Here is a 22,261-nt window from a genome sequence, read left to right on the forward strand (position 1 = left end):
GCCAGGATGGTCTCGATCTCCTGACCTCGTGATCCGCCCGTCTCGGCCTCCCAAAGTGCTGGGATTACAGGCTTGAGCCACCGCGCCCGGCCAACTATTAGAACTTTAAAGGTGATATAGTGACCACCTTCTTCAATTTAAATAAAAAAGGTCCTAAGTATAATAACCATATCGATGGAAATCCTTTGGGTCATGATGAAGGTGTAGAAAACTGTTTGTCTATTTCTTTGTTTTAAAATATCACATGAAGCACACATGCACATGTTCACATAAATACATTCCTATGGACAATAACATATAAATAATTTTTTTGAGATTATCTTGATGGTCTTTTTCCTTCATTTTAAATCACTTTTATTTTGTTTTGTTGTCATTTTGTTTGTTTGTTTTAATCTGATACCGGAGTGGGTTGCCAAAGAAAGATGGAGTCCAGAGCCAGTCCTGATAAGTGTGAAAAAACCCTGGTTTGAAACTACAGCTTCTTTACAGTTAATTTTTTTGGTGAGACTTGAAGTGGCAACTTTGGATTCTTCCTATCTTGATTTTGACATTTATTTTCATGATTATCCTTTGGACTTCAGACACTAAACAAGGGATCACAATTCTACTTTACTATATTGTTGATGGGATGTTATTTTAGCTTTGGTTTCTCTTAGCCTGGGGAGTTGATATGTGTCTGGTTTATTCAGTAGTATGATCTCGTGGAACAGAAGTAAGAGTTAGGAGGAATGAAAAGAGAAGGTGGGAGAGTTAGTACAACGGTACAATGCTAGGGCAGTCTGGTTCCTTAATCCATGGGACTCTCTGAGGACTTTTGGAACTGACTATGGAAGGAACAAAGCAAAGAAACATTTCTGTCAGCTGCTTTTCAAGGATTGTTTTACTTCCAGATTGTGCTCCAGGAGTGCTAAGTATTTCTTGTGGGGTTCCACATTCTGGTATTAGAAAAGTCCTAGGGCAGGCAGCAAGAAGTATACTGTAAGTATCCAACTATACAAGTATCCAAGTAACCTGATGTCCGGTTACGTTATGTGATGCTTCCAGGCCTGTTCAAAACTGGTTGCTGATGGTAGCTGGAATAAGAGATGAAACAGAGGATTTAAGTGGAGCACTAATTGTGTCCATTACAGAAACATAATACTTGAAATGTATGTAAATGCAAAATTTGTTATACAGTGATATTAGATGCATTAATTATTATGTATAGAAATATTGCTGGGTTTCAGATGTTTCCATAGGTGTGGTGGCTCACACCTGTAATCACAGCACTTTGGGAAGCCGGGGTGGGTGGATCATTTGAGGTCAGGAGTTCGAGACTAGCCTGGCCAACATGGTGAAACCACGTCTCTACTAAAAATACAAAAACAGAGCCGGGTGTGGTGGCGCACGGCTGTAATCCTAGCTACTCGGGAGGTTGAGGCATGAGAATCGCTTGAACCCAGGAGGCAGAAGTTGCAGTGAGCCGATATTGTGCCACTGCACCCCAGCCTGGGTGACAGTGAGACCCTGTCTCAAAAAGAAAAAAAAAAAGATTCCTATTTCTTTTTCAGAGGCAAGATAGGTAGAGGGGTTTTTTTTTGTTTGTTTGTTTGCTTTTTTGTTTTTTTGTTTTAATTTAAGAGACTTCACATGTATTTTCTCATTTAAGCCTTGTGGCCGCTTCGAGGTAGGTTTGATTAATTTATATAGATAGGTAGATAGATAGATAAGGATACTGCACAGAGAAGTAACTTGCCCAATTAATAAGTTGCAGAGTAAGACCTATCTTTCTCCAAGAAGCTTTATTTCTCCCGTTATTGAAGCCTATATAATTATATTAGGCCTCCAAGGCCTCCAATCTGTAAGCCTAAACCTTTCAACTAGTTTCTTATTCTAAAGGTCATTTGTATGTATGCCTCTGATCCACTAGAGGTCAGTATTGGGTTGAGAAAGTCAGGAGCCTTTAGCTTTTGATTCTTATTATTTTTAATTCTCTGAGTCTTATTGCTAGGTAGCTCTGGAAGTTGTATTCCACAAGAAATGTTTATTTAATGGCATGTGTAAGATGCCTCATAGACACACTTTGACAGTTTTAGAAGTGTTAATAGTGAATTAGTTTGACAGTCCAGGTTAGGTCATGCTTGTGGGTTCTCCCCTAACTTCTAATGGGTAGAAAAGCACTCAAGTGAAGTCTTCTATAAATTTTTACTGGGCCAAATCTCATTTTCACATGGATTCCCTTTTGTTACCTGTTCTTTTTATATAATAAATATCTAAATTTACTATGTGTATGTCACTTTCTGGACTTGGGGCAGTCTGAGAATGGTAAAGTGTTTTTCTTATCCTGAAAGAGTTGTATACACTGAGGTGCTTTACTGTCATTTTCACCTGGATACCCAACAGGTTTATGGCATTCATCTTTTTTTTAATCCTGCATTCAACTTACTATTTTGATGGTTCCTATTGCTTGGAATGGCCCTACTGTCTAGTCATCAAGGCCAGAATACTTGGAGTTATTCTTATTTCCTTCTTCTCTTCCATGTACCACATTTAAGTCAGTTAATTCTGTTACGTTTGCTTCTTATAATCTGTTGCTACCTTTATTCAAGTTCTCATAATGTTATTTGGACTGTTTTAGTGATCTATATTAGATTTCCTGTTTCCAGTCTTTGTCTTTTCTCAGTTGACCACTCCCCTACTTCTTGAGGGCTTGTCTGAATTGTAAAGCTGATCCCATTATTTACCTGCTTACATTCTTTTATTGTTTCTCTAACATTGAAAATGCTTTATATAGCATCTTTAACTTTATCTCCTGTTACTTCTTTATAAACTATAGTCTAATTATACAAAGTTACTTGCCATTTCCTGAGTGGATAATATTTTTTTCATACATAGTCCTTTCTCATGCTGCTTCATTCTTCTGGAATGGTTACTCTTTCCATTTATCTCTGAAAAAGCATATTTATCTTTTATCATACTTATCTTTTATTTGTTGATTTGCTTCCTGTAATAGTATGATGTGAGATTCAGGGGTCAGGGTCTCCATCTTATTTATTTGTATCATCAGTGTGCAACACAGTGCTTGGTACCATGTGGACGGTTAGCACGTGTCTGACTGACGGTAGGAGTACAGAGAGAAAACATCATGAGTTAGAGCAGTGAGAAATGGCTTTCTAAAGGAAGAAGAATCTTACTTGGGTTTTGTAGGAAGGGTTAGATTGAGGCAACGAAAGGTAATCAGATAGAGAAATGGCATAACTAAGGATACAGAAGTGGAAATTTACCCAGCGTATTAGGAGGTAGAGACTTATCCAATTGGAAGATTCATCTTGGAGGGTATTGGGTAAGTACATTGGAAAATTAGGTTTAGCTTCCATTATGGTGGAATCTAAGTGATAGATTATGAAGTTTAAACTTGTTTAAATCCTTTTCCCCCGCCCCAATTTCCCTTATATCTAATTGACATGAGAACAACTGTGGTTTAAGAAGAGCCTGGATGCATTAGGTAGGGGGATTGTAATAGGAAGGTGATGAGTTCCATTTTAGGTACGATGGAAATGAGGTGATGGTGGAACACATATTAGTAGTAGGAAACGGGACATGTGCTACTGGATTTTGGGAGAGTAGAAAGAGTAGTTTGAGGGATAAGGGTTTGAGGAATAAACCTTGCTCAATTTCTCTATATTAGGAAATCAGAGAAGAATATATATGAAGTACTCTTGAGAAAGAGGTGGTAAAGTGTGTAAAAATTACTTACAAATAGAATGAACAACTAAGAAAATGAAAATACCTAAATGCTTTCTCAGATCTAGTTGTTGTTTGTATTCCTTGTACCCCTCTCCTTCTACTCCAGCCCAGTCAGCAGAAGTCAGTCAGCTGCTTCTTTGCCACATTATTATAATAGTTGTCTCTGGAGGGATAGAATCAATGGTCTTGATGAAACAGCATAGCATACTAGAAAAGATCTCTGAAGGGCTTTTTCTTTTTTTGATTTTCATGGACTTCAATGTCACATTTTCATTTTTATATATATTATATGTATTTATGTATTTATATCAGTATTTAGTCTTCACCACCTCTTGCCGGTACCATAACATACATTTTGAATAGATGATAACTTTCATTTGTTCATTGCTTTTGAAACACTGACAATATTTTATTGATTGTGAAGCAAATATAATTAACTTGGAATTCAATAAAATATGAGTTGCTTTTGAAAGCATTTGGTTTTGCTGTACTGAAAGAGGATGGAGTTAAGTGAGCAAATGATCACTCTCTAGGTGAGAGCTTGCTTTTTTAAAATATGAAAGTTTTAAAGAAAGTTGTACCTTCCTTTGTGCCCCTGGAGTCCTTGATCCTTTTTTGTATATTTTGCATTGGAAGTAAGTGGGGAAGAACATCTTACTTTTGAGAAAAATAGAATATTCTATTTAACTTGGTTTCTGAAAGGCTTGGAGGATATTGTGTCTTATGTACAAACCTAAATTAAATGATTTGGGGTACTTCTCGATCTCAATTTGTTACTGAAGCCTTGTATTTATGTAAATCTAACCAAAATATCAATGGGTGATATGCAGAGAAACAAGTATGTCCATTGATTCAAATCTCTGGAATGTAGATTCTTTTCATTTTCTTGGCAGAAACTAGTTCACATAGTTGAAGTTTTTCTCTGCCTTGTTATAATTGTCTCATTTCACTATGCCTGGACTAACTTCTTATACTTTATATTTATCTTCATTTCATTAACCTTATACAGAAGATTTGGAGACTGATTTTTCTCCTGAACTAATTTCTATTTGCCACTGAGGAGAAATATCTTATATTGATTAAGAAATGTATACTTTCAGAGATCACATTTTCAAGCTTTGTATCTTGGGGTAATACCAAATATTACATTAAAAGAAAGAAAAAAGGAAAGTTCCCTCGGGAAATGTTTTTGGAACATGCTGGATTAAACCAAATTAAATAAGTTCCTTTAAAATAGGACCTCTCCCAGCTTTTGTTCTGTTAGTGTGCATTGCATATCTATAAGAAGGCTTATGGGATGCAGTGTTTCCTGTTGATTTGACCACAACTCATTTTTGGGAAACATTTTGATCATGCTTTGAGGGACTGTTGGTGTAGTGGAAATGTCACTAATTTGAAATTTAGGAGACCATACTTTGAGCTTCTGATTTACCACTCACTTACCTTGTGACTTCAAACAAATCCTTTGTTTTCTAGCCTCATTTTCCTGAGTGGCAATTAAGGTAACTTCTAGCTCTAATAATGTGTGGTTTAATGCTTCTGTTGTTGACTCTGGATAGTCCCACTTTCTACCTCTCTATATCCATTGAAACCATGCCACCATATCAGTCTATTTTTTTTTAAGCTGAAGGGATCATACTACCTTTTCTAGGGTTCAGAAGAAAAAACCCTTTAAAACCCTGTTTTCCACAGATTACAGTCATGGAATCCTATTCAATTACTTAGTTCAAATCACTTTCTGAAGATAATTCATTCTCCTGATTATATTTCATTGGTCTCTTATATCCACATAACTGTTTTTAACAGTATCTTAAGCCTAAATGTATTAAAATTAATTCTAAGCTCCCACCCTTTTCCTTCAACCATTATGGTCTCAATAAGGTATTTTCTTGTCAGAGATAAATAGTAGGCACTAATCTCCTGGCCTACTAAGGCAAAACTGGATAGATTTCTTTTTGTGATGATTTAATGGATATATTTGAAAAGTCTTATGATAATATTGACTGGTTATCTGTTTTCTGTGTTAACTTGGAAAATGAGTTAAAATATGATAGCTCCAGGGTTAAAAAGGTATACATTAATGTGTTTGGCTTTATATCTGATACTAAAACTTTATGTACTAAGGCCTTTTGTTGTAGTATTTTCTTTAAGATATCAATTTGTTCAAAATTAGAAGTTTGTTGAAAGCTTAATTAAGTTTTGTTTCTTTTCTTTTTTCTTTCTTTCTCTCTCCCTACCCCCACCTTTTTGGTGTGTTTGTGTGTATTCTTCTCTATCCTAGGCCCAGCAGCAAAGAAACTTGGATAACATCGTCTTGCAACAACCCAGAATAGGTAGCAAGAGGAAATCTAAGAAAGACGCATATATAATCTTTGATACAGAGATAGAAAGCACTAGTCCTAAGTCTGAACAGGATTCAGGAATTCTGGACGTTGAAGACGAGGAAGATGATGAAGAGGTAACTAACATTTGATGCGGGGAAGTGAGACTATTTTAAAACTTAAATAGTATGTTTGAGATGTGATGAAGAATTTATCCATATAATGTAGTTTATATGATTTTCTGGATATTAAGTACCATTTTGAATACAAATAAGACTCAGTATAAGGAAATTGAAGATACACTAAGATAATTTAGATCCTGATTCTTTTTCGAGAATTTAAATTTTAAATTCACTCCTCTATTTTGAAAAGTTTCAGGGTTTTTAAATTCTGTACTAACTGGGAACTACATTAAGGGAAGAGTAGAGTTTACCTACCTAGAGACAGAAGGTCTAGGTGACCTCGGCTGAAACTGCAACAGTTACTGGAGACAAACAAAAAAAAGTTACTTCAAAAGCTGAGGAGTGAACAAATAGATTCTTTACCTTGAGAAATGGCTCAGATGGAAAATACACAAAGATTCCAGAAAGTTGAGAGTGCATTTCTGGAGGAAATAAACATATGAGTGATTACAGGGTAACTGGGAATTTTGTGACATATTCATAACCTCATAGATTAGTTCTGTGTCACTGTCAGGGAAGAATAAGATTAAGTGCCTTAACTAGTACATATTTTTATATCTTTCTTTGTTATTAGAAGGATGTTTAATGTGTTTTTAAAAATAAAACTATTATGACCTTTGAGATTTCCTGTTGAATGTTTTTTTCTAAATATTTATCATTTGCGTTAACTGGATGTCTCTTTGTGAGTGTGGTGTTTAGGAGCCTGAGCTTTAGAGTCAGACAGACTGTGTTCAAATCCTGGTTCTGCCACTTAAGTTTTAAAAAATTCTTAATAATCATATCATTTACTTTTAAAATGGCCATTGACATGTGTAAGGAATCATTTACTCCTGTACTCAGTAGCCTTTCTTTTTAAGTGCTTGCTTCCTTTCTCCAGATCAAACTGGATTCACTGCTTCTTCCCCATACTTATCTCCTGTTATACCGTTACTACTCTCTTGCTTTTCTCTCTTTCCCAAAACTTGTCCTAATTTTGTAATTTTGGATAAACTGTTTAATCGTTAAGCTGAGTGTCTTCACCTATTAAGTAGAGGCAGTAGTCTCTACCCCATAGGATTTCACAAATCCTTGCTCCTTAAAGGGTGGTGAGGAAACATTGGTTTCTGTTCTATCTTCATTACTCTTTCTTGCTGATTTCTGTTATGTATCTCTATTGTCATTATGCCTGCCTCTATTATTATTCCTCTTTGACTTCAAAAGGTGAATTGGCAATGTTTAAACTGTTACTGTTTGAGCTGAAAAACAAATAAAGATGTTATTTTTATGTCTACAACCTTAGCATTTAAGTTTGATAGAACATCTCAGGAGCTATCATAAGAATGTAAACTACTGCATTCTTTTTTAAAATTAAATTAAATTTATTTATTTATTTTTGAGACAGAGTCTCACTCTGTTGCCCAGGCTGGAATGCAGTGGCTTGATCTCGGCTCACTGCAAGCTCTGCCTCCTGGGTTCATGCCATTCTCCTGCCTCAGCCTACCCAGAAGTTGAGACTACAGGCGCCCGCCACCATGCCCAGCTAATTTTTTGTATTTTTTAGTGGAGATGGGGTTTCACTGTGTTAGCCAGGATGGCCTCCATCTCCTGACTTCGTGATCCACCCACCTCGGACTCCTAAAGTGCTGGGATTATAGGCGTGAGCCACCATGCTCGGCTGTAAACTACTACATTCTTTTATATAAGTTTCATTATTGAGGGGACACACTTCTGCTATTTAAGTGAATAATTTTATCATTTTTAAAGTTTATATTTTACTAGGATATGTTTATTATGTAAATGAAGTACATTAATAGTTAACAAAGCTTGAAAGTTTCATCCTATCCCTACTGCACATGGATTGCAAGAACTCTTACTAGCTCTTAATAGAGCTAAGAAAAGTCTTTTGAGTGTTATCTATTGTACCACTTTAAACTAAAATGAACCAACTATTGGCCTAATGACCCATGGAGATAGAAAGAGATAGAGGGGACTTTATTCCCCTGAATATTTTCTAACATTCTCCCTAATTGCCTAGAATGACTGGTGTGTTAGGATGTGGATCCACCCTGGAGGACAAACTTTCAGATATTAGATTCCATCACAGATGATCAGTCACAGTAGTAGCACAATAAAGCATCAGTCTCAAGAAGCACCAACTCCTTTAACCTACATTTTCCGTACCCATGAAGAAGATGAAATTCTGTCAGATACTGTGGCTTATGGGTTAGACATAGTCTGTGCCCTTGGATAGTACAGTACCTGAAGAGATGGTTAGATGATAAGATAAAAAATAAAATATATACACAGTTCTTATATGTCATTGAAACTGTGATATATAAAAGGAAACCATTCTTTATAATGGACCCATTGAAGATCCTGGGTAAGTTCCTTTTAATTTCTGTGCCATGCTCCTTCTTTGCCTTGTCCTGTGAGGTCCAGAGAAGATGAATAAAATGAGACTAGTAAAATGTGTGGGAGGTTTCTCATAAAAGTAGTACTGTAAGAATGTACTTGGAAGTTAATATTTTTAAATGGTTCCATATCTCAAATCAAACAATTCATATTAAAGATTTGCTGATTGAGCTCTTAAAACAAAAATTTGGCACTTCACTGTCATCTAATGGCATTCTATCTTAAAAAAAATTCTACCTTATATTTATTTACTTCTCAGCTTGAATCTTCTTCAAGTGCACATTCTTAATCTCAAACCTCATGTAGAGAATTATTTATTTAGATGTTTCCAAACTGGTTTCTTGGCATAGTTCTTGCATGGTGTGAATAAATTCTTCAGATAAGGTCTTTCGTGACCCACTGTGACGTTCTGACCTTCATTCTTGTCATTCTTCAACAGACCTCATTGAGAACAGCATAGTTTTTGGAATATTGTGACTTTTAATCTGTAAGCATGGTAACAGTGGCATAGAATCCTGTATGGCAGTCATTCTTAATCTGTTTGGGGTCATGTATTACTTTGAAAGTTTGGTAAAAATATATGGAGTCATTTCCCAGTAAAATGTACATATATTCTGTCACAAAAAGTTTTGCATGAAATTTCAGGGAGTTTATGGAATTCATTTTACCCCTAGTACCCAACTTAAGAACTGTATTGTAGAACCATGTTTCTTGAAATTTATCGTGCATAGGAATCACCTGGGAAGCATATTGAAATGTAGATTGTGATTATACAGATTGAGAATGAGTCCGAGTCTGCATTTTTTAACAGGGTCCCTGATGAGGATGGAGCTCCTGGTCCCTGGAGCCCTAGAACATAAACATATTTCTATATTGTAATGGTAGCCCTAGCAAATTAATACGTCCCATGACTTCAAAATTACTACAGCACAACAATAATCAAGACATCCCAGAAGGCTTTCTATTAACATGGCATTTGTATTTACATTAACAATTCCCTCCTGTTGATTCTATACTTCAAAAGAGACACCAAAATCTAGAGAGAGAAATCTGACATGAATTATTTGGTCAACAAATACTTATGTGACCCATACTCTATGACCAGTGGTGTGGATGACATGGTTACCACTGTTCCTTAACAGTTGGCAAATAAATTAAGTTGGCTGCAGAATGAGTGATTTAAGCAAAAATCTGTTTTCTCACGTTTCTGGAGCCTGGCTGTCCAAAATCAAGGTTCCACCAGGGTTAGTTTCTCCTAAGGCCTCTCTCCTTGGCTTGCAGATAGCTGCCTTCTAGCCGTATCCTCATACAGTTTTTTTCTTTGCTTACATCTCCTTTTATAAGGTGTGTCTTCCTCTTTTTATAAGGATACCAGTCCTATTGAATTAAAACCCCATTCTTATGATCTCATTTAACTTTAATTACCTCTTTAAAGGCCCAGTCTCCAAATACAGTCACATTGGGACTAAGGACTTCAACATAGGAATTTGCGGAGGAGACACAATTATAGTCGTAACACAATTTAGTCATAACAGAGGGTGTTTGGAAAGTATACAAAAAAGATTTGTTTTTAGAATGTACAAAGCTTCTTTCTTTGTGATATTAGGGCTAATTATGTAATTTTTCTAAGCATCCCTTTTCTCACCTATGAAATAGTGACAATAATTATGTCAAATTGCTTGTAAAAATATGTGGTTGTGATATTTGACCCAAATTTTAAAATATTGATTGTAAAACTTTCCATTGACAGGAAGTTAACAGAAAATGAGGATCATTCCTTGATAAGCTAAAGGCTACTTTAGAAGTTTAGAGTTTAAACTTAAACTTAAGTAAAGGCTGCCTTTAGAAGTTCAGAGTTTAAATCAGAGGTTGCAGATTGGCAACCTATGGGCCAGAAACAGCTTGCATACTGGTTGTTGGCCTACACAATGCTTAAGAATTTTTAAATTAGTCACCAACTTCTACAAGTCAATTAGATTCACATAAAAATCTAGATTTCTAATTTAGTTTTTTTCTAAGCATGGTAGTAATAAACTGGCCTTGAGTAGCAATGTTGCCATCAGGGATATGGTTTAAATGTGATGACAAAAATATAATACTGCTTATGTTGGGTGTCTATCCAAAAAAAAAAATGGCAAAATAATAAACAGACTGACAGGGCCACACTGATGTGAAAAAAAATAATGTGCTTTGTAAGAATAAATAATAGTCCTTGATATTTCATATACAAAGTATGTCTATTAAGAGAATATGATTTAAAATTGCCAGCATCCATCACTTAATCCCAATACCCATTGATACCTGTAGGCTTTGAATTTTAAACTTCTATTCTTAATGAAAGCTGGCCTATTAAGGACATATGCAATCAGAAGAAAAGTAGGTGCCCATATATATAATGAAATACCAAAAGGGCAATTTAGAAGGTTGAATGAAAACATTATGACATGCTTTAGACATTCTGTTTTGGTTTTCTTATCCCCAGTCTTTGCTCTTTTAGGTCTATCCATTGGTAAAGATATATTATGACTCACATCAACTCAAGGTTTTTTTCTTTCTTTTTTTTTTTTGTTGTGGTGATAGTGTAAATGTCCTGTTATTTTGAAATCATTTGCCTCAATTATAAACTTCGACCTCTCTTTTCAGGTCTTGTAGAATGTCTCTTTTATAGTCTCATTGATTATTCAAAAAACTTTACCTTGCACTAAGTTGCTAGTAATTGCAACTGTGGAATATGATCCTTTACCCCCTTCTTCTTGCCTTGAATGCCTTATTCTACTTTTATCTGAAGGACCCCTCAATTTTACTTCTTCTGTAATACACTCTTAAAAATTTTCTTTTACTTTTGAAGAAGTTTACATCTTCAGAAAAGTTACACATATGGTATCCATATATGCTTCACTTAAATAGTTCACTTATTAAAACTTGACACTTCCTCTCTCTCAAAAATTTGATTTTGAATGAATAGGGGTGTGCGTGTGTGTGTGTCTGTGTGTGTGTGTTTGTGTGTATGTGTATGTTTCTTTTCTCTCCCAAAACTGGGCCATTTGGAAGAAAGTGGCATGCATCACATAATATTTGGAACTCCAAATACTGTAATCTGTGTTTCCTGACAATGATGTTCTTCTACATACATACAATACAGTGATTACATCAGGAAATTTCACATTGATGGTGACACTGCCACTTAATATACAACCTTTATACAAATATCTCCAGTTGTTCCAATAATGTTCTTTCTAGCAGATTTTTTCCTTCATTTTTTTCCTTGCAGCCACATCCAGACAAATTTTGCACATTAATTTTTACATCTGTTTAGTCTCCCTTAATATCCATCTGTTTAGATACATCTCGTTATATCCTCATGACTAGAATCAGGTTAATCATTTTTGGCAGGAATATTACAAAGGTAATATTAACTTCTTTTCATTGCATCACATCTGGAGGCACATATTGGTTAAGATGGTGTTCACTAGATTTCTTGACCATAAAGGTAGCCATCCTTCTTTGTAATTAGTAATGCATTAGACCATGTGACTATCCTGTTCCCTAACAACTTCTCACCCAGTGGTTTTAGAATTCATTGATGCCACTTTCCGGAATCATATGTTGCCATGGTTGTTATAAGATATTGTGATTTCCTATTTTTATCATTTCTTTCACATTTATTAGTCAGCATTCTTCTATAAAAAACTTTCCTTTTCTCCCCTTATTTTTTGTAGTGTCAGTATGGGCACATGGATAATCATTTTATATATAATGTGTTATATTCCATCTTGTCTTTCATTTTCATTTTCCACTTGTTCCAAATTATCCATCCAGTTTTTGAGCTCTCCTCTTTTCTTTAATTTCTCTTCTTTTCCACAAGAAACCCCAGGTTCTGCCCCAGCCCTGGCATCAGCCATTTCTTCAGAGAGTTCTAATTCCTTTTACTGGAAAATGATATTTAGAAACTAACATGGGCATTAGGTATACCCCTTTTGTGGACAGAGCTAAGAAATACACCTGCTACATTAATGTTCTAGACTTAAAAAAATAAATCATGAGTTAAAGCTAATACTTCTAAAGCTAATATTAGAACTTACTTCTAATTCCAATCTAATGTAATAAGTTTTTTCTGTCATTCTATATTTGTATTTGCAAATATTCTGGTTTCCAGAGTATCAGTATATTTGATCTTTTGGATAATTATATAATACCCAGAAAATAGTTGCAGAACTATTATGCAAATGTCACTAAAAGCAATAAAGTTATTAAGTTCAAGATTTCTTCACAGTTCTTTTAATCCTACAGTGTATCCCACTAAGTCTGTATAGTTCAGAGTACTATGTTCAAACACTTTTGGCTACTTTTTTTTTCTTCTGTTTGATTGTTACCAAATTGATATATAATTAGGTTCATTTGTTTCTTTTTGTATTATTTTTTAGGGTTCAACTATCCTTATTTATTTAACTTTTTGACTATTTAAAATATGAACATGGTTCAAAGGCAAAACTATAAGAAGATATATTCAGTGAAATCCCATTCTCATCCTTATCCTTTCCACACTGCTCCTACCCACCTTTTGTAAGTAATGAGTGTTGTTAGTTTTTGTATGTATATCCTTCATTATACCTTAAGAAACATAATTATTAATAGCATAATACATATATATTTGTACTTTGTTTTTTATTTGAAATATATTCTGAAAATTATTCCGTATCAATTCATAGAAATATTTCTCATTCTATTTTTACTGCTAAATAGTACTCCATTGTTTGGATGTACCATAGTTTATTCAGCCAATCTATACATGGACACTAAAGGATTTCCAATTTTTTTTTTATTAAAAAGTAGTGTTTTAACTGTACAGCTATTAGAATAGCTAAAATAAAAAAAATATTACCATGTACTGTCAAGGATATAGAGCAAATTGAACTCATATATTGCTGTGAAAATCTGAAACAATAGAGTCGCTTTGGAAAACAGTTTGGCAGTTTATTATAATGTTGAACATACAGCTAGGAGTGGTCATATATATGACCACTGGGTATTGAACCAGCATGTTCACTCAGAAGCCTGAAGCTTTATATTTATAGCAGCTTTGTGCATATACTACCAAAACGAGAAACACCCTAAATGTCCTTCAGTGCATGAAGGGATAAATGAACTGTGGTATATCCATAATTGAAGTACCACTCTGAAATAAAAAGGAATAAACTGCAGATGCGTGAAACAACACAGATGCATCTCAAATGCATTATGTTCAATGGAAGAAGCCAGGTTCAAAAGGCTACATACTATATAAGTCTATCAATATGACAATTCTAAAAAGCCAAAACTCTAGAGATAGAAAATGGATCAGTGTTTGCCAAGGGCTAGGCATCAGGAAACAATCTGACTACAAAGGGCCATAGGGAATTTTGGGGAGTGCTGGAACTGTTTCTTCTTATCTTGATTATGATGATGATTACAGGTCTATATGCATTTGTCAGAACTTACAGAATTGTTTACTAGAAAGAGTGAATTTTACCATATGCAAAACACTTTAAAACTTAAAAAAAAAAAAAAAAAATTCCTGAGAACTGTTTTTCCATGTGGTTGGAGCTATATCCTCAGGGTAGATTCCCAGAAGCAGGATTGTTGAGTCAAGGGGTAAATGCATGTATAATTCTGTTAGATAATGTCAAATTCTCCTCCACAGGGGTTGTACTATTTTCGATACCCTACCACCCACCCTGGCAATGCATGAGTTGCCTATTTTCTTACAGCTTCTTTAAGAGAGTATTTATTTTAAGCTTTTGAATTTCTGCCATTCTCATAGATAAGAAACATATCTCTTTGTAGTTTTAATTTTCATTCCTATTACTGTGGGTAAAGTTGAGTATCTTATAAGGTTCAGGGCTATTTGTATATCTTTTTTGTAAACTGCTTATGTCTTTTGCCTATTTTTTGAATGATTTTGTTTTTTTCTTCATTGTTTATTAGTTCTCTATATATTAGGGATATTCGTTCTTTACCTATAATATTGTAACATTTTAAACCTACTTTTCCTCATCTTAATTTTTTATCCTCTCAGACCTTTTATGTTTAATACCAAGTAGTGCAAAATTGCCTCTTTTGCCTAAAGGTTTAGCGTTTCATAGCATATAGTGGACCCGTGTTAAATAAAGACCAGTTGAATTTTTGTTTCACCAGTGTTCAGCCTTTTTGTTTGTTTGTTTGTTTGTTTTGGAGACAGGGTCTCACTCTGTCACTCAGGCTAGAGTACAGTGGCATGATCTCAGCTCCCTGCAACCTCAACTTCCCAGGCTCAAGCGATCCTCCCACCTCAGCCTCCTGAGTAGCTGGGGGTACAGGCATATGCCATCACACCTGGCTAAGTTTTGCAGTTTTTTGTAGATATGGGTTTCGCCATGTTGCACAGGCTGGTCTCGAACTCCTGGACTCAAGCGATCCACCTGCTTTGGCCTCTGAAAGTGCTGGGATTACAGGTGTAAGCCACCATGCCTGGCCCTCAGTGTTCAGCTTTAAGCAGAGAATTCTTGAGGGACTATCCTTTGACTTTGGTCACAGGTTTTTTGCAGTGCCTCAGTAAGGAGAAATGGTGGTTTTTCCTGATTTTGTTCTGCTTAGTGCAAACATTTGAGTAATTAAGTGGTAATCTGCTTAGGGATTTCTCAGAAAGAATCCTAATAATTTGTGAGAAGCTCCTTGGCATAATTTTGTACTTTTTTAGGATAGGGCTCTGGCCACAGTATTCTTATATGCTCAAAGGCTTAGAAAATTCTTTATGCTTTTGCTAATTCTAGTCACTTAAAATTATAGGCCTTCCAGTTTGTTGGTGTTTCTGTGGTGTTTAGTCTAGCTGCATAAAAGCTCATATCCAAATGAATTCTACCCTTCTTTTCTCTGAATTTTGGGAAGCAACATAGATCTGAAGTGCACACTGGTGAAAAATGTTTACCAGACATTTCCTGGCTTATAGACATAATATGGGCTGTCAAAATTGATCCTCTGAATGCAAAGTCAATGCTCCTTCAGCTAATCATTTATTGTCTTCTCTCTGCAGAAAAATGCCTGGTACATTTTAATGACTTGAGATCTAAGTAATGCTCAGAAATGGGCACCAAGTCCCTGCATTCATTTACCAATACGGAGAAACTATTTTGTACTCAAATGATGAGTGAGATAGATATCTAAATTCCTTGCAAATCTCTATCAAACTCGTTTTGGATGATCCATCTACTTTGAAAGCCTTCTTAAGAGAAAAATAAATGCCGTGTAGGTGTATAAGAGAGTGTGTGTGTCTGTGTATTTGTGTATCTTCTGGTGCAACTGTGGGAACAATAGGGCTGGAGTGTACTAATGCATTTCTGTTTTAATGTGCTGTCTTTATCAGCAGCAGAGGTAAATATCTCACAGTATATCGCCACTCTTCTTGAGTGGAGGGAGGCAAGCAATCTTTTCTTATAGTGTATTCCCCTTTTCTGAGGGTATGCTTACCCAGCAGTAAAGCTGGTAGAGTTATCATATTTTTACCTGCAGATAATGTTTCTTTCCTGCCTTTCTTCACTAGTGAGTCTTTTAAAATAGAAAATATTTATGAACTCTGAATCCTTTTGGAGGAAGGGTTAGAAAAATATTAAATGAATATATCTGTTAAAACTTGAATGGCATCATGCATTTTAAAAATCAAAATATCCTTTTTTAAATATGTAAATGCATTTTCCTTATGCCCTATGAGAGGAACTTAACCATTTACTTTTCTGTTTTTAGAGACTTTCTTTTACCTGAACTAAGATGTATTAGAGAAGAAGAAAAATATATCCTAAAAGTCGCATCCTGGTGTTTTGTAAAAATTTTTATAATCAGAAATGTTGATGTTTCTTTTCATCCTGATCATCTAACATTCCCATGTCTATGCTGAATCTGTATATCTTCTGTAGTAAATATTATCTGTGGGGGCTCATAATATTTTTTCAGGGGCTTTTGATTTTTCAGGGGCCTTTGATTAATCCCATTTTAAAATTTACTTTTGTTTTGTAGCATCCTCTATTTTCAGACTCTTTTTTGTCATCTATACATTGGTCTCATGTGTCAGGTGCTATATTTTAGACTATAAATGCTCTTTAACAACAAATATTCCACAAACAAAAACTAGGAACTAATGCTTTGATTGAAGCTGTTAATTGGTATTATAAAAATGTAAGAATAATTGTATTGAAACAAACAGATTAGCCATATGTATTGGTATCTAGTGGATACCAAACGTGGATGCCAATAGGATCCATTAGATGCCAATACATGTACCTAATCTGTCAATGATCTCTAATTGATATGTGAATGTGTATTTATAGAAGAGTGTAATAGTTGCTTCCATGATATCTACCTCTGGATACTGAAGTTAAGGCACCCTCAAATGCTTTACTAGGTCATTATTTATCGGTTATTAAAAAATGTATCCTAGTTCTCTTGGTTTAAGTAATGTTATAATATGCTCTGAGGCACAGATATCTTAGTTATAGAATGTAAAATCTTACCTACTATTTGATCCTCTGGAAAAAGGTTTGAACTGGCAAAAGGCACTAATGCTCTCCATTCAGAAACTATTTAGGGAATTAGGCAGCTGCTGTCCTTGGTGATGAAATTGTTTCATGTGAATTCTTAAGGAAAACAACTAGTTAAAAAAACAGGATAATCTTGAATATACTATTTGTGGCTACTATTTGTATCTTCATAGATCTATTTGAACTTCTAGAAAAATACAGACTCCAGTATCTTAAAGTCTTGAGTTCCTGACTGCCAGGCAGAGGAAATGTTTAACTATTCTAATCATGTTTCTGTATCTCAGAAAGAAAGCCCTTATGAGAGGAAATGACAACGTCCTACCACAAAGTTATCTCTTATCAGTTATAGTGGCAGTCGATAATGATTTGTCAAATTTGGACATGTGTAAAATGCAAGGGCTGTGTTATTTTCTTTGGAAAGGAAAAATTAGATGAAGCTGATAATAGAAGGAGTCATGGCTTTTGTTAGGAGACAGAAACCATTAGAAACAGTTATTGTTAGCTTAAGAAAGTGTCCTTGGACCCCTCCCTCTGCCCCAGCTGAAACCTAAACCTCCTTGAATCATTCTTTGCAACTTGAGGGGAGGGAGGGTCAAAGAAAAGGAAGAAGTATGAATATAGCTTTGACAGAGAGTTAGCATTTTAAATGGTGATCAAGATGTGGACCTTAAAACAGACCCATTTCTGTGAGTCAGGAAAAACTTCATTTTCTTCTGATACTCTTCCCCGCCCCTATTTATTTAGATTTTTGAAAGCTCACTTCTTATTCTTCCCAACCTGTAGCATTCCTTCACAGCCAATGTATGTTGCTCTTCTCCTTTTGCCTTTCTGTAGTTGTGATTCTTTTTCATTAGTGGCAGCAGAGAAAACACATCTCGCTCTAAGCAACATGAGTCAGTGCATACTTTACATACCTTTATCCTCACAGCACTCTTCTTGGTTCCTCATGGTGTTCATTCCTAGTGTTCTTCACAGAGGGGAGCATAGAGGAAAAATGATTTCTAAATATTAGGCTATTTTGGGAGTAGAGGTAAAAGTTGTGAACGGAAGCCCCATTTTACTCCCTTCTCTTTTTGTCTAGATTTCTGTGTACTGCTTTCAAAGCAGGCAGTCTTGTGCTTAGGAAGACTTAACTGGATGGTGGTTCCAGTGGCTAAGAAATAATAGAGACAATACTTACAAGTCAGAGCACTTTAGCCAGTTTGAAGCTGATAGAATGATGTCACAATAGCCTCAGAGAGAATAGATTTGGTTGTAAATATTTGTTGGAGATGACAAAAAAAGGCCTTTGTCTCCTTTCTAAATGTATCCATTTTTTTTAATAGTATGCCCACATAAACCAGTCTTAGCCCATTAGTAACAAAATGTCTTTGTTATGGGGCTTTGTTAGCTTATTTATCACAGATTTTTAGGGAAATTCTCCCTTAATTTAGATGTTCATTCTACAAGGGTGGGTCTGACATGTAAAGTGGCTAAGGCCTTGTCTGAGGAATGGCTACAAGCAGTTTCCTTGTGATTGAAACTATGGTTCTGAGACGAAGTTAAACAAAATAAACTGCATGAAGAAGAACATATAAACAAAATTTTGATTGAATTTGCTACTCAAAATTATGTAAGAAAAATTCTTTAAACTTTTGTAAATATGTAACAGAATTTAAAATTATTAATTCTAAATAAAAGAAAACGTGTCATTTCCTATACAGATCAAACTTTTAAATATGTTTTCTTCTTGTCTTTTCCATATGCATGTGTAGTTTTATATAGTTTAAATACTATTGTGAATATCATGTTTGATGTTTTAACATTTTTCCTCTTTTGAGAATGTGTTTTGCTTAGCTGTAGGCTCTGGTTTTTTGGCAAGATAAAAGAAATTTTCCTCATATTTTGGCAAGATAAAATAGGCTCTGGTTTTCTGTCAAGATAAAATAAATTTCGTTTAGCTCTCTACTTTGCAGTCCAAAAGAGGAGACTGTAAAGATGTTTTAGTGTTGTGATCATTTCAAATAAGAGTGCCTAAAATGATCACCTGTGGACTCTTTGTGTTATTAAGATGAAAATGAGTGTCCATTTGCACTCGTACAATTTTATATGCTATTTAATCCTACTCTTTTAAACTGCATGCTGTACCATATTTTTTTTCAGTAATTTACAATGCTCATTACCTCTTCTTAAAGGGTTTTTTTTTTTTTTTTTTTTTTTAGGTAAAGTTATTCTTGGGCCACGCTATAGGATGTTGACCATCTTACTATCAGTTTTTAGATTCATGTAAAAGTTTGTTGTGTGCTTACAGAGTATATAGTGCTATCAAGGAACTTAAAATATAGAGATTTAATCTTTGCTCTTATGGGTGTGAAGCAGATGAACAGAATAGTCAATAAGTTTGAACCCATAAATCTAAAGGTGTAATGGTTCCAGAGGGAAAAAAACGTAGGTATTGTGCTGTTGAATTTTAGAATTAGTAGATTTCATTAAGAAAAGTATCTTGGTAAAGAAGCTATGCCCCAAAAGAAGAAATGAGATTTACTTTATGAAATAAGGGAAAATGACCTTGTAATTATGAATCAGCCCTACCCAAATTAGATATGCCTGCTGCTTATATTCTGATGAATTATGTAGTTACCAGTGTTACAGTAAAAACTGGCAGGTCTTTATTTTGAATACTTCTTTATGTAATTTTTTCGTTTTCTTTTTGTTTTATTTTGTTCAACATTTACTTTCAATATTTCCTTTTATTCTTGTTAAATCCCTATAAATCAGCTGATTTTTTTTTTCAACTGAGGAAATTGAGACCAAAGTAAATTGTGAATTACTCTTGTCAGATCATGTAGCAAATCAATTTTAGCATTGAAACTAGACTCTAGTTCTTACCTGATGTTTTTTTCTTTTAGTTTCTCTTTTGATGTCTAGGTTTAATTAACATACACTATTCACATTAAAATCCATTGGTATTACTTCTTGGTTTGACTTTTCCATTCTTTGTCTTATTTTTCACCTAATCTCCCCTCTTTTCGTAGCATATTTCTGATTTTGATTGCATGTTGACTTAAGTATTGATGAATTCTTGTCTTCTTCAGAAGTTGACTGGCAGGCCGTGATTCATATTGTGTGACAAGTTTTGTTTTTAACTACTAAAACTTAGTTTTTTATATAAACTCTCATGTCTTTTAGAAAAAGTCATCATGAAAGGTGCATTCTCACATTGTTCTTATTTTCCCTTTAGAGTCCCATGGCCAAAGATGTATCTCTAAAGGCAAATGCAGGATTGTTGCCACCTGTTTCTCTTCTCTGCTACCCATCCTTGTGGGCTTTGTCCCAGCCTTGGTGTATATCTTCACAGTTTATTAATTCTATGGCTAAAACATAAGAACTAGGTCTTTGGAAACCTATTTCTTTGTTTGTTTTGTATTTCTCACTTAGAAGCTAGAACTGGTCTTTATAAAAAGAACCAAACACTTGAGTAGTAACAATTAAGGTAGTTGCTTTTAATAGCTTTGTTTGAATTTTTTTGTTGTAATCTTGTATTTGCAGGTACCTGGGGCCCAGGATTTGGTGGATTTCTCTCCAGTATATCGATGTCTACACATATATTCTGTCCTGGTGAGTCTTTATCTGGCTCTGCCTAATAAAGATGTCCATTGAGTTCAAAACTTTGCTTTCTCAACTTTTGGTAGTTTTTCTGTTTATTGTTAAGAGTGAAAAATGAGAAAACTCTTCTTGTTTAAGGACTGTTAATTATAAAAGCAATTTTGAATCTCTTATGTTTTTATGTAATATGCTATGGCTAGTGACATTTCTCAGTCATCAATAAATCAGTAGCTTATAACTAGAGGTAGTCATACACATCCAGATTTCTGTTTTTAGTTTAATAATGTAATTATTTAAATAACAATATTCTGTCTTTACACATTAAAATAGTATTTGTGAAAATGTTTACTTTTTTATTCCTAATGACAATTATTCCTTTTGTCATGTAAAGTATATGGAAAAGGGAACCTCTCTGTGTGTGGGATATTATAGATGTTAATAATATTCTAAGAAATGATCCCTTTCTCCATTTTGGTAGTATACTCACATGCAGACACATAGATACACAGAAAGTGAATCAAAAATTAAACTGTAGCAACCAAGACAAATTGGTGAGAGAAGCCTATTATTGATTTTTTTTTTTACAGAAACTTTCAATGATGCTTGTATCAGGTTGTTTTTAATATGTTCAAGTATGTCTTATTGCCCAGTCTCTTATCAGTTTTTCTTTGTGTGTGTGTGTGTGTGTGTGTGTGTGTGTGTGTGTGTGTGTATATATATATATATTTTTTTTTTTTTCTTTTGAGACAGAGTTTTGCTCTTGTTGCTTAGGCTGGAGTACAGTGGTGTGATCTTGGCTCACCACAACCTCCGCCTCCCTGGTTCAAGCGATTCTCCTGCCTCAGCCTCTCGAGTAGCTGGGATTATGGGCATGTGCCACCACGCTCGGCTAATTTTGTATTTGTAGTAGAGATGGAGTTTCTCGTGTTGGTCAGGCTGGTCTTGAACTACGGACCTCAGGTGATCCACCGTCTGGGTCTCCCAAAGTGCTGGGATTACAGGTGTGAGCCACCATGCCCGGCCTCTTTGTTCATATGTTTAACATAGTGTTACTTTGTCATTACTCCTGACAATTTGGGATACTGACCTATGGACTTTATGGTCTGAAGTATTTTGTGGTAGTTTTATTGGTTTGATTAAAAATCAGGTAGTTTCCTCTTCTCGCCCTCTTTTGCCGACTTCTTCATCTTCCTCTTTTCTTCTCTGTTTCTCTTTCTGTCTTCCCTCCCTTTACACTCCCTCTCTCTCAATCTACCATTCCTTTTTTTTTTTTTAAATAGGCGGCTAAAGTAGTGAATACTAAAATAATGTGTAGCCTTATAATGTGATTTTGTATTTACATTTGAATATAAGTATGTCTCACTAGTTTAAATGTCCATACTAGAATCTCTCTAACAGTGGAGAGGCATTAGAATTAAATTTAATATTGCAGTAGCAGCTATTTCTCAGAAGACTTTTTTTTTTTTTTTTTTGGTTTCATAAAGAAGCTCTGAATATCTTACTGCTAAAG

The 22,261-nt window shown here is 34.8% G+C and overlaps 1 protein-coding gene and 1 long non-coding RNA gene across 4 annotated transcripts in view; one reads left to right on the plus strand and one right to left on the minus strand.

Annotated features, from left to right (window-relative positions):
- EXOC6B (exocyst complex component 6B) overlaps window positions 1-22,261 on the plus strand; it is a 713,614-nt gene that overhangs the window by 275,797 nt on the left and 415,556 nt on the right. For all 3 annotated transcript variants that reach the window (XM_017876764.1, XM_017876771.1, XM_017876776.1), the window contains exons 7-8: window positions 6,008-6,184; window positions 20,695-20,763. In XM_017876764.1, coding sequence (XP_017732253.1) covers window positions 6,008-6,184; window positions 20,695-20,763 — 246 coding nt within the window. The remainder of the gene's footprint in view (window positions 1-6,007; window positions 6,185-20,694; window positions 20,764-22,261) is intronic.
- On the minus strand, window positions 2,844-18,309 carry LOC108532618 (uncharacterized). Its single transcript, XR_001886502.1, has 4 exons — window positions 18,081-18,309; window positions 6,485-6,531; window positions 3,770-3,889; window positions 2,844-2,927 (listed from the first exon to the last, which is right to left on the minus strand). It is a non-coding gene; the product is annotated as an uncharacterized LOC108532618 (long non-coding RNA).

This window comes from Rhinopithecus bieti, unplaced genomic scaffold (assembly GCF_001698545.2).
Source record: "Rhinopithecus bieti isolate Rb0 unplaced genomic scaffold, ASM169854v2 scaffold_1058, whole genome shotgun sequence".
NCBI lineage: Eukaryota > Metazoa > Chordata > Mammalia > Primates > Cercopithecidae > Rhinopithecus > Rhinopithecus bieti.